The 13189-nt window shown below is 37.3% G+C and overlaps 1 protein-coding gene across 12 annotated transcripts in view; it reads right to left on the bottom strand.

Annotated features, from left to right (window-relative positions):
* The window catches only part of AKR1D1 (aldo-keto reductase family 1 member D1), a 96578-nt gene that overhangs the window by 21607 nt on the left and 61782 nt on the right, over positions 1-13189 (bottom strand). For 10 of the 12 annotated variants that reach the window (XR_003431862.1, XR_003431863.1, XM_027101795.1 and 7 more), the window contains 3 exons: positions 11415-11531; positions 7955-8032; positions 3886-4008 (listed from right to left, as the gene is read on the bottom strand). Coding sequence is in view for 10 of the 12 variants with exons in the window: in XM_027101795.1 (XP_026957596.1) it covers positions 3886-4008; positions 7955-8032; positions 11415-11531 (318 nt within the window). In the remaining 2 variants the exon portion in view is untranslated. The remainder of the gene's footprint in view (positions 1-3885; positions 4009-7954; positions 8033-11414; positions 11532-13189) is intronic. The other 2 variants (XM_027101790.1, XM_027101794.1) reach the window with 1 other exon arrangement.

The raw sequence follows: 13189 nt of genomic DNA on the forward strand, positions 1-13189 counted from the left end.
GTATACATAATAAGGCTAATACAATTAAAAAATAAAACAAACAGGAATATCCATTCTGTGAACAAATTCAGGAGTTTACAGAAAGTTGCATTGGGCAACATACTAGAAACCGTACTCAACAAAAATTTGAGTTAATGTAATATAAACTCAAATATATAATATAATACGTAATATAACAAAGATCTTTGCATAGATAGTTTTTTGATAAAAAACTTGAGGGCATATGGCTAAAGGACCACTCAGTGAAGGAAATTCTAGGGATGGAGGTGAGGGTGGGGGTGGGAGAGGGTAGGCTAACATGACTCAAGTGCGTATGACCTCAGAGAGTCACATTCCTTCTCTTCAGAGCATCTGTCTCAGTTTCCAATTACATATAACTTTCCTGACTTCATTAGTGTATGATCCACGAGAGCAAGGACTATATCTGTCTTTGGTCACTTTTGCATGCCTAGAACCTAGCACAGTGCCTGGCATAAGGCAGGTGCTTGATGACCATTTGTTGAATGAGTGAAAACAAGAGTCATACAGCGAGGACAAAGCCAGAATCTTAGGAAACATCACTCTTGATGCTGCAGACTGTTGTAGGCTGGGCTTCGTATGGGGTACAGCTGGTCATTTCTGGCTGGGAGCGGATGCTCAGTTTAAGGTAGAGGGTGGTGATGGTTCCTGATGTTGCAAGGCCTTGATGTCATCCTTATTTCTAAGGAGAAGGGTACCTAAACACACTTGCCTTCTTCTTTGCTAGGGACTGCTTAGAGCCCTTTGTGAATGAGCCAGTGGAGCTGCAGTATTTACTTTTCCTTGTTTGCTAGGTAAAACTGATGTAAGTTGTCAGCGTCTTGGTGTGTCCGGGGTTTTACAACACCCTTTGGTAGTGCTGTAGTTTTAGATATCAAAATCTCACCGGGTGAAGTTAAGAAGCTGGACAGAATCCATGAAGGAAAATAGCAAAAGTCCTTTCATTAATTAACCCAACCTCTTCTGTCTTTCCATGAAAAACTGCATTGAATTTTCATTTCATTAATGAAGTCACTCAACAACTATTTACTAATTTCTGTGTCAGGACACCTGTGAGTTAGGCATGGTGAATAGGATCAGGAAAAACTGAAGAACGTGGAAAGTTTCCTTACTCCTTCCCTTCTTCTTTCCTTCCCTCCGTCCCTCCTTACCTCCCTTCTTTCCTTCGTTCCTAGAGTTAGGTGTTGGAACTTTGTATGAGATTAAATGGCTTGAGATAGATCCACAGTCCCCTTTGAACTGGGCTAGGAGAGCACGGTATGACGCTAGGAAGGCTTTCAGACAGTCTGAGCCAGGGGCGGAGCCTGGAAGGACATTGCTTCAGATGGACATCATAGGGAGTACTAAGGAATCTTGGATTGCTCAAGCTCTGAGAACGACTATAGAGTGAGGTTATATTCTATGTCAATTTGTTCACGAAGTCAATGAAAAATATAAAATTTTGCAAATTTTACGTTAGATTTAGTCTAATGGGAAAATTAGTTTTGAAATACGTGAATTTTGAATCAGGCAAGCCTTCAGGTATGTATCTCTTGCACATGAAATGTGTCCACTCTGTCTAATGCTCAAAATATGCTCACCATATTCCTGGGATGAAAGCTGCTCATTTTGTATCTCTGGAGTAGAGATGGTCCTACCAGGGCATAGGGTCATGGCTGGTGGCTGGGAGACCTGCACTTTGACCTTGCAAGCTCTAGAGTTTTGACATATTCTGCTTTCAGACACGACAGGACACATGAATAGGTTCAGGCTATGATCTTCCAACAAGCCTTGATTCTCTTTCAGGGTATATTTGTGAAGCTGATCGACATTCTTGTGCCAACAGATCAGGGTATTTCCTCCTTGGCATGAGGAAACACACTGTCAAATTTTCACTATTTTTCATTCTCAGGTCGAAAATCACCATCTGTCTCTGTGCATTTGTAAGAAGAAAGCTGCTTGTCACTTCAACATTTTTAGAACAAAATATTGTTCTTAGGGGTGCAGGAAGGAGATGTGAAGGATATGCTGGGTAGGGGATTGGTTAGGAATAAAGGGATGGATTGAGATCAACGAGGAAGGCAAAGGTTGTTGCTCTCTGTTCCTGAGAGCATATGATATAGCGCTAGCTGAGGTATCAGTTTGGAAGTGGTACTTCTAAATATGGCAACACTTCTATTTAGCTGTGGGCTACTGTCATGATGTAGGTAATTCATTTTTTCTGTTATGAATCCTTTTGAGTTTCTAATAACAATGAATTCAACAAACAAGTCCACCATAATCCAAGTTTGTGAATATTTACCAGTTCCAAGAGCATTTTTTAGTGCAGCTTAATGTTTTATGAAGTAGGGGGAAGAGGATGTCATATCCCCATTTAACGATAGTATTTTGTTGTGATTATAAGAGTAATATATGCTCACTGCAGAAGACTTGAAATACAGAAAAGCATAAAGAAGAAAACAAAATTTACTTGTAAAATTCACAGCCAGAGATAGCCACGGTTAGCATTTTGATATATTTCTTTCCAATATTTGCACTTTTTAAATAATATAATCGCCTTCAAACTGTATTACGTTTTGTATCCTGGTCTTTCCACTTAATATTGTGGCCATTTCTCTTTTCCTCAAGAGTGATTCAAGAACATTTTTTGTTAAGATTTCACATATTATAAATGTTTTAAAGTTTATGTAAACATTCCCTGAATTTTTCATATTTATGTTGTTTCCTTTTTGGTGTGTTTTTTTTTTTTTTGCCATGATAAACAGTGCTGCAACAAACACACACATAAAGTGCTGTGACAAACACACATACGGGTGTTCTGATTTTTTTTCACAAGGATGGATTCCTAGAAATAGAAAACTAAACACTTTTTAAGACTCTTGCTACTTATTGCAAAATTGCTTTTCAGGAAGGTTGAACCAATTTGCATTTGCCAGCACTCCATCACTTGCTTACATGGAACACTATATTAAAAAATAAAACAGAAACTTTGCTAATTTGATACACAATACAAAATTACACTTAAATTTAAATTTCCATAATTACTAGAGCAGCTAAATATTTTTCATATGTTTATCAGTCTTGCAATCTGTCTTCTGTGACTTTCTGTTCATTTCTTTTGAGCCTTAGTATTTTTCTCATTGATTTTTATTAGGCTTTTAATTCGTAAGGACATGATCCCCTTTTTCTGTTATATTTTTAGATATAATCATCTAATTTTGTTTGCTCTTTGTTTCTAATATTTTTAGTGTTTAACATTTTTACACTATTACATGTATTGGTTTTCTTTATAATTTTCCCATGGCTTCCCTTTCTATCCATAGCTCCAGAGAACTAAAATTCTTTTGTAGTATTCACAAATAATTTCTTGTTTCTTCTTTAACGCCTGATCAAAGGGACACTTTGGAGTATAACATGAGGCAAAGATCTATATTTGTTACTATATAACTATCAATTTTCCCCACACTATTCACTGAAAAATCAATTCCTTTGTCATTAGTTTGTGCTATTTTATTTTACATTAAGTTTTTATTTTATTTGAGACTGTTTCTAAGGTATTTCTTATTTTCTATTTATTTGTATGTTGGTTCTTGTGTAATCTTACATTATTTTAAATACTCTGTGTGTCAATGTCTGGTAGGTTTTGTTCCCCTACATTATTATTTTTCTTCAGAAAAAGTTTGGGTAACTTTTTGGATTTGGACTTTCAAATCTTTTTTCTTAAGAGACATAAATTGACTTGCCCACGGTCTAATGATGAGATACACGTAAAGTGACCACAGGACTCCCTGACTCCTAGTCCAGGATTCTTTCTGTTGAGTAATGGATCCTCCCACATTCCCCACTCCCCACACCCCCCCTCCCCTCCCTCCCCTTGTCAAGCTGTACCTGGTTGCTGACTGGCTTATGCTTAAGTCCTGGTTTGTTCAGAATAAGCTCCAGCTGCCTACGGTTAAAATTGGATACACCGAGGGATTTCACCAAGCCAGCATCTTTGCAAGCTTCTAAAGCCTGTAGGGTAAGAGCAAATGGGTCAAGAAAGAAATCTCAACACAAGCAGGAATAAACATTTATAAAGGTGACTGTGCATTCTTTAAAAAGTAAAGTCCCCGGCTATATTAATAGGCATTCTGTGAACTAAAGAAAAGTGGAGGAGATAGGCAGGAATTCTGTAATTGAATGATTTTGGGGAAATGTTGTATATCATATCTTCCTCTTGTATTTTCATAATGTATACCAGCATGATAATAATGATCTTATTTCTTAAAATTTGTTGAGGTTTTCTTTATGGTACAGTACCTGAAAATTTTTATGTGTCTGGTATGTGTGGAAAATGTATATTCTCCTATTTTTGGATACAGATCCTTCTTGTTTCTCTCTCTCACATACACATGCATTATATAGAAGATTAGGTCTAGCTTTTCCTGGCTTTTCAATAATTTAGAGAAATATATCAGAAATCTCCCACTGTAACAGTGGATTTACCAGTGTCTTTCTGTATTCTATCAATTTTTGCTTTATATATTTTGAAGATATTTTATTTGGTAGATATGTGTTTAAGACTGATATATCTTCTTAGTAAATTAAATCTTTATCATTATGGTTTTTGCACTTCCCTATACATTTTAGAATCAGCTTTTCAATTTCCTTTGGGATAGTCATTGGGATTGCACTGAATCTATCCATGAATTAGGGGGGAATTAACAAATTATCTGTATTCAATCTTTCCATCAAAGAACATGATACAGTTCTCTATTTGTTCAAATTAACAAAAAATCCTCTCAGTAAAATATTGTAGTTTTAACTATATGTCTTGCATAGATTTTGTTAAATTTATCTCTAAATATTTAACATTGTTTTTAAAAAATTCCATTTCCAATTGTGTGTTGCTACATATAGATTCAGATTTTGTTATTTTTTCTTTATCTTACGGGTTATTTACATGTATCTTCTTAGTTTCCAAATATATGATGATTTTTCAGATATATATATATATATATTTTTCAGATATATTTTTGTTATTGACTCAAATTTAATTCCAATGTCATCAGACAGCCTACTTTGCATGAAGAGTATCTTTTTTTTTTTTTTTTTTGCGGTACGCGGGCCTCTCACTGCTGTGGCCTCTCCCGCTGCGGAGCACAGGCTCCAGACGCACAGGCTCAGTGGCCATGGCCCACGGGCCCAGCCGCCCGGCGGCATGTGGGATCTTCCCGGACCGGGGCACGAACCCGTGTCCCCTGCATCGGCAGGCGGACTCTCAACCACTGCGCCACCAGGGAAGCCCTAAGAATATTTTTAAATGTATTGAGATCCATTTTATGTCTCAGAAAATGAACTATTTTGTGAAGTATTCCATGTGCACTAGAAAAATAGCATTCTGTTATATTTTGGAAAAGTATTCTATAAATATCAATTAGGTCAAGTTGTTTGATAATGTTTAAGTTCCTATATTCTATAGACTTTCTGTCTACTTATTATCTCAATTATCAAGAGAGAGGTTTTGAAATCTCTGACTAGATTATTCTTTTTCTCTTTTCACTACTCTTAGTTTTGCTTCATGTATTTTGGAGTTCTGTTTTTAGGTGCATAGATGTTTAGGATTGAACCCTTTATTATTATAAAACAAAATTCCTTATCCCTGGTAACACTCTTTGCTCTGAAATTTTTGTTGATATTAAAATGGTTACTCCAGCTCTCTTTTGATTACTGTCAGCCTAGTACATCTTATTCTAGACGTTCACTTTTTTTTTTAACCTTTTACTTTCAACCTATTTGTTTTATTATTTATTTATTATTTAAAAAATTTTTGGCTGCGTTGGGTCTTTGCTGCTGTGTGCAGGCTTTCTTTAGTTGTGGTGAGCAGGGGCTAGTCTTCGTTGCGGTGTGCAGGCTTCTCATTGTGGTGGCTTTCTCTTGTTGCTGAGCACGGGCTCTAGGTATGCGGGTTTCAGTAGTTGCAGCATGCAGGCTCAGTAGTTGTGGCGTGTGCTCTCTAGAGCGCAGGCTCAGTAGTTGTGGCGCATGGGCTTAGTTGTGTGTCTTATTATTTAAAATGAGTTTCTTGTATATAATATATGGTGGGGTTTTGCCTTTTATCCATTCTGAAAACCTCTGCATTTTAACTGGGTTGTTTAGGCTCTTTACATACACTGTGATTATTGACACCACTGAATTTAAATCCCCCATATTGCTATTTATTTTCTGTTTTTCCCATCTATTCATTTCCCCTTTTTTCTTATTTTCCTGCCTTCTCTTAGACTGATTATTTTTTATCATTTCATTTTGTCTCCTTTACTGGCTTGTTTGCTATACTCCGGAAGTTTTAACATTTTCTCTTTATGTTTGACATCCTGAAATTTCACTATAAAGCATCCAGGTATGGGTTTCTTTCTCTTTCCTCTTTGGTAATTCATGCCTTTTCAACATCTCTGGGTTTTTTCTTCAATTATTACTTCCTTTTCTTTCTTTTTTTCTAAGACTTCTATTGTGTGGATACTGGAAATTCTAATTTTATGATTTACATCTCTTAGCTTTTCATATTTCACATTTAAAATTTTTTCTTGTCCTTTCCTTCTTCACTTGGGAGATTTCCTCATTCTGATCTTTTAAGCTGATCATCTTTTCCTTATCTGTACCCATTCTATTTTTATCCCATCTACTGCACTGTGTTTTTATTTTTCATAATTATTATTTTTGCTTGTTTTAAAAAAAGTTTTCTTGTTCTTATTTCATATTGCTGATATCTTTCTTTTATCTCCTTGAATATATTAATTGGCTAATTAAAAAGTTCTTGGTCCTCTGTTCTGTTTTTGTTGCGATATGTAATTGAGATATGTTGTTTCCTTGTGAAATAAATGCCTTGTTATTTTGGGCTCTGAGCTCATTTTCTCCTGAGGATATTAGGTACACTGTGAGGCAGTCCCTTAGAGGAGAATGCCAAACTCCAATCCTAGTCAGCTCCAATGAGGTCAGGAGTGAGTGTATGGTCTTTCGGGTGGAGAGCCCCAGACAGTAGAAAACACAGTCAGTGCCTCCTCACCCCTCAAAACAAGCCACAGTTCAGATCCTCAGCTGTAACCTAAACAGGGGGAAGTCTATTAGAATGAGATGATCATTAGAGTATCATTTCCAGCCTTTGGAGTTTGAATTGGGAGAGGCAGGAAACAACTGCCAGAGGTCAGGCAGAGACTTATGTTTTTATCAGCTTCTCACAAGTGCAAGATTCCAGTGCTGCTCTGACTTGATTCCTGAAGACATCTGAACACGAGTCCTAAGTGTCTACATGTGTGGAGTGTGTCCCAAGGCTATAGCAAGAGAGAAATAAGAGCAAAAATAACTCCGATAGTTCCTCTCCTATATTATCTTAGTGGTTGCTGAGTTGCTTTTCACTCTAGGTAAAAGCTTCCGTATAACCTCATAAACAAACCAGTTCAAAATATCTGTACCTGCCTCCCACCTAAATCCATAAGGGTTTTCGCATTATTTTCCCCTAGTTTCTCACTCTTATAATCTTGGGGAAAGAGCCAGCAGCCTGCTCAGAAATGGCACCAGATTTGCTTTTCAGTTTTTCATATATTATTTTACATTTGTTTCCTTTAGACATCATATTACTGATTTTTAAAAATTCAATTTGAGAAACCAAAAATTTGTGAGTTTATCTCATTTATATATTTTTATTTACTGTTACAGTAGAACTTATTTCCTTTACTTTATTTTTCCTCCCACACTTCTCTCTTCCTTATCTTTGGCATTCTTCTCTTCCATCAAAGCAAAATCAAACATTTTTCAGCACTCAGAAGTGGAGATTTTATACATCTTTGCTCGTGGTTAGAAATACCTGACTACTACTTTTCATTGGGAGTAAAGGTTGCAACTCTCCGTAAATCGAATAGAAATAATCAGATCACAATTTAAAAATGTACTCTTTTAACATAAGAGGCCCACTTGAACTCACCTCCCAAGTGGCACACAGATTTGACTTGTGATATAACCATTTGCCATTTTCATCTTTAGGATAGAATTCATCTCCAGGCTGTTAAAAAAGAAAAAGAAAACGAAAAAGTGTAGTTAACTTTATTTATATCTGGGGATTGAAATGATGGAATTTAAGTTGTCAGTATTCCAATATACCCGGGCCCTGGGAAACCAATTCAAGATATATATATATATATATATATTTTCCCCTCCCCCTGTGGAACTGTCCAGAAATTCATTTGTCCAACATATATGACACATTAGTCTCATTCTCTCACTCCAGCATTCATTATTCTTTATTTATTGACAGATTATTGTTGTTCTTAAGCCATGAAGTTCTCTCTTAATGATAAAATTTCTCATTAAAGAAAAGTAAAAGTTGAGAATTAGAACTTTTAGACTCAGTGTTTGGATAGTCTATCCTGGCCAAAGTTGAGGACAGCAAATTTCTTACTCTTATAAGAAACCAGAGGTCATCACTAAGGCTGAGAAGAGGAAATTCTTCAGCTAAGTATAGTTGATGAATGCAATATTCCTTAAGTATAAGGGAAATGCATAGCACATTACTTCTCAGGTCTGGCTAATCGCCTCATGGTTCTTTTCTTACCCTTTTTGGGCCCTCCAGGAGTTCAGCATCCTTTTTTCTACCTCATACACTATGTAAGTGTCAAACCTCCTTCTCTAACTTTTGGATGATACTTTCCCAATGAAGATTGACTATGGTGTGGAAATTGTCTTTCAGATTTCTCCTTTTTTGCTATATTTAAAAATGAGACCCATCTCTTATGGGCTTGGAAATGGGATAGAAATAAAAGATAACTTCTAGACTCCTTGAGTGGATGGTGGTAATCATTTCCTGAGGTTGGACAAGGAATTGAGAGTTTTGTTTCGGATAGTTTGAGTTTGAAATGACTGTTGGACAGTCAAGTGGATATTTGAAGAGAACACAGAAGTCTCAGAGAGTGGCTCAGAGAGAGGTCATGGGTACAGATAAAATGTGGGAGTCCTCAGCATATAAAATGGTATTCAATCCATGCAACTGGATGAAATCACCTATAGAGAGAGTACGGCTCAGTAAGACAAGAATATTGAGGATAAAGCACTGGGCAAAACATTTGGAGTTTAGCAGAGAAGAAGCTGTCAAAGAATCACCAGAGGGTGATACCATAGAAGCCATGAGATGAAAATGTTTAAAGAAGGAGGCAGTCGTCAACTGTGCTGAAAGAGATCAAATAAAATATGAGGACAAAGTGTCTACTGGATTTGGTTGGTGGCATAGAAGTCTTTGTAGACCTTGATAATAGGAATTTTTTGTTGTTGAAAATCAAGCAATTGGATAAAATCCATTATATTCTTAAAAATTTTCCCTAATTTTTCGCTTTGCCATCTCACCTGAATTAATCTTTCACCTGGTGATAACAATTTCTCCATGCCCTCTTTAGCAAAGACAATTTCACCTCAATTTTCTTCTATTTCATCGAGAGCAGGAAAAAGACTCCTTTCTCCTCAAAGCCATGTAATCATTCATATTAACTACCCTGGTTACCTCTGATTTCTAAGCCCTTTGACCTTCTCAACACTTACGAGGCTTATTTCCGCTCCAGACTCCCTCCATATTTCTTGCTTTTTGCACTTCCTAATTTTACTTCTGACCTGAAATGGCTTTATATTTCCATTATGAACTCTTACTATTAATAGTTTTTACTCTCCCAAATTTTAATTAAGTCCTCTCCAAGTCTGAACCCATGTTAGATATTTCTATGATGTTCCACTGTGCTTACTTTACTAATCCCTTCATTTGGATAAACTCATTGTCTTTTTCCTCCTTTCCTGCTCCTGACTGTAAGGCATTATTAGAAGAATAACTCAACCCTCTAAAAACCCATGCTATTGACCTCATTCCTGTTTAGCAATAACTTCGTCTTTTTAAAATGTCTTATCATGATTTTTTGTACTTTTTGTTGTTCTGAAATTGTGTCTGCTTATTAACTTTATATTTAAAAAATAACAAAGTGGTAAAATATTTTAGCGAGAAAGGTTTTTCTTTAAAAAGAATCATGAGATTCAAAAAGCAAGTGATATTTTGGCTTCAAAGACTGATTTCTCAATTACAGGAAGTACAGGTTCAGTTGGGAGGTAATGTCACTATACTGTGTAATTTCTCACTGTTAAAAATTTACCTTCTCTGTGTCCTTGAGCCTTGATCCTATTTAAGAATAGAAATAGAATTCCTTTATTTACCTTCTCCAAAAAGATTTTACAAGTCATTAGTCAGCCACAGAGGAGTAAATTTCATTTTCTCACTGTTAAATACAGGTTCTTTCCAAATCTGTTAAGACTCAGCTTAGAACTCTGTCATTTGAATAAGAATCGAAGTTAGTTGAGTGAGGAGAAGGGCTAAGGTCAAAATCCCAAGAGCCTGAAATAAAAAAATCACTGTAGTCCACAGGACATTGCGATTATTAGGCTTGCGAGGATAAGGTAGAGGGTAGTGTAGTATAAGGGAACACGTATGAGATTGGCATCAGGCGACCCAGGATCTGGTTCCAATTCTGATGGACTTTAATCCTAAGTAGTTCATTGCTTTTCTCTTCTGTGAAATGAGGTTTTGGGGATATATAATTGCTAAGGTCACATCTTGGATGTGACCACAGAGGAGAGTTAATAAGGAAGGTGCTTCCAGAGAACAGAACGGGGCAGCCAGGTTGGCTGTGTAAAGAAATTCTGGCCACTGCAATGGCAGAGAGTCCTTGTCTTTCCTGTCCAGCAGGATCTGGTTTACCTCATGGACAAGTGGTCAGTTTTGTTTTTCAATCTCTCCTTCCCTCAGTGAAATTTTAAAGCAGCTGCTGCTCTTCAGCAGTGTATACTGGGTGTGTTGTTGGTGGTTAAACTGAGTCCGTATATTGAGAAAGTTCAAGGAAGGAGTGCATTTGAGTTAGAGGAATAGATATCACCTAGAAGTCCTGATCTTGGAGCTGCCTTCAAAAATCTGACTACTCTTTGGGTTATTTTCCTTTGGAGAGGGTGGAGTGTGAGTAGGTTTTCCGTTGTATTTATTATTTTACATTATGTTGTGCAGGGATGTTTTCGGGACTGTGTGAATGGGAAGAAGGGTGTGTCTGGATGCTGGACAACTGCAATGTGGACTACAGTTAGGAGACTACTTGTTGGTTTGATGGAGAGCGTTTATAGCTGCAAAGACGTGATAAAACAGACAGTGCATTGGATTATGAATCTAGAAACTTGGGATCCAGGCCTGAGCTGGCTACACATAATCTTTCTTGGCATTTGTTGGGTTAGGTCAGTACTATCTGATTTACGGTAACAAAACATCATAATATTCTATGGTGCTAAGTAATGAATGAGCTTCCCGTACATAGATGTTGGCCCATGGTTGCCAAAGAGCAGAGGCTTTACCTTTAGGCATATGAACTTACCTTAAAAGCCATGGGTATTTCAATGATGTAAAGATCCACATAATCTAGCTGGAGGCCCCTGAGCGTCCTCTCCAGAGTTGGGCGGACCATCTGTGGGTCATGATGTGTAGCCCACAGCTGAAAGAAAAAAAGGGAGATAGTTAACTAATACCCTCATTATTATTATTAACAATGATGCAGCCCTTTAAAATTTGTTTTTACTGTTTCTTTTTTTGTGGCTGCACCGTGCAGCATGCAGGATCTTAGTTCCCCAACACGCATGCCCCCTGCAGTGGAAGAGCAGAGTCCTCACCACTAGACCGCCAGGGAATTCCCCAGCCCTTTATTCTTTATAAACACTCATACGCATTGTATTCACCCATTTCATTTTACAAAAATATGTTTACGTTGCAGTGTCATCTGAGTACAGGTTGAGCTGATATAACTTGACATCCAGAGTATAACTTTATCCAAGTATAGTACCAGAGATTTAAAGATCCATCTGAACCACAGAGTACCTAATTCAGCAATAAAGTCTTCCTCTGCTCTGTGCTAATTGCCTAATGGACTCTTCGCACTTTCACTTTTCCTCATTGTGTAATTAGGGAACATGTATCTGACTAGTGGTTCTGACCTGGCTTGGCACTTTACTTTCATTTCACTGATAAAAGGTGTGCTTCATCTGAGTAAGAAATATGGTTGTGTATGTGTCTTCACCAGATCCTCCACATTGTGATGGGTGGTGCAGAAGCTGGTGAAATTTTAAATTATTGCAAAAGTTTAGATCCCTTTTCACTGTTCCTTTGTTCTCATTTGGTTCACTTCCTCATTTCCCCAGGAAAATTCTGCCAATCCCTACTAAGATCTGAACCAATAATGTCACCAAAATGGCGGCATGGGAGACCCCAGCCTCCAGTCCTCCAACAAAGATCAACAATGAAATAGCTATCCATGGGGCATCCCTGGTGGCACAGTGGTTAAGAATCCGCCTGCCAATGCAGGAGACACGGGTTCGAGCCCTTGTCCAGGAAGATACCACATGTTGCGGAACAACTAAGCCCGTACGCTACAACTACTGAGCCTGCGCTCATGAGCCCGCGAGCCACAACCACTGTGCCCATGTCCAACAACTACTGAAGCCCGCGTGCCTAGAGCCTGTGCTCCTGAGAAGCCACCACAATGAGAAGCCTGCACACCACAATGAAGAGTAGCCCCTGCTCACCGCAACCAGAGAAAAGCCTGCGTGTAGCAACGAAGACCCAACGCAGCCAAAACTAAAATAAATAAAATAAATAAATTTATATTAAAAAACAATAAAATAGATATTCATGAAAAAACAAAACAAAACAAAACAGCTATTCATGAATACAAATGGGGAGATGTTGGTCAAAGGGTACAAACTCCCTGTTCTAAGATGAATAAGTTCTGGGGATCTAATGAACAGCATGGTGATTATAGATAACAATACTGTATTATATACGTGAAAGTTGCTAAGAGAATAAATGTTAAATGTTCTCATCACAGAAAATAAATGGTAATTATGTAATGTGATGGAGGTGTTAGCTAACACTATGGTGGTAACCATTTTGCAATATATAATTGTATCAAATCAATGCGTTGTACACTTTATACAAGGCCATATGTCAATTATATCTCAATAAAGCTGAAAAAGTAAATAAAAGGAATGTAGACAGCTTAACATAAATAAGAAAAAAAAGAAAAAGAAATTACTCGTTCTCTAAAGTGTTAGGTAATGAAAGATTAAGCCTTGGGTTGTCAAACTGGAGCATGTGTAC

Source organism: Aethalodelphis obliquidens, unplaced genomic scaffold (genome assembly GCF_003676395.1).
Source record: "Aethalodelphis obliquidens isolate GAN/ISIS:26980383/991018 unplaced genomic scaffold, ASM367639v1 scaffold5, whole genome shotgun sequence".
Classification (NCBI taxonomy): domain Eukaryota; kingdom Metazoa; phylum Chordata; class Mammalia; order Artiodactyla; family Delphinidae; genus Aethalodelphis; species Aethalodelphis obliquidens.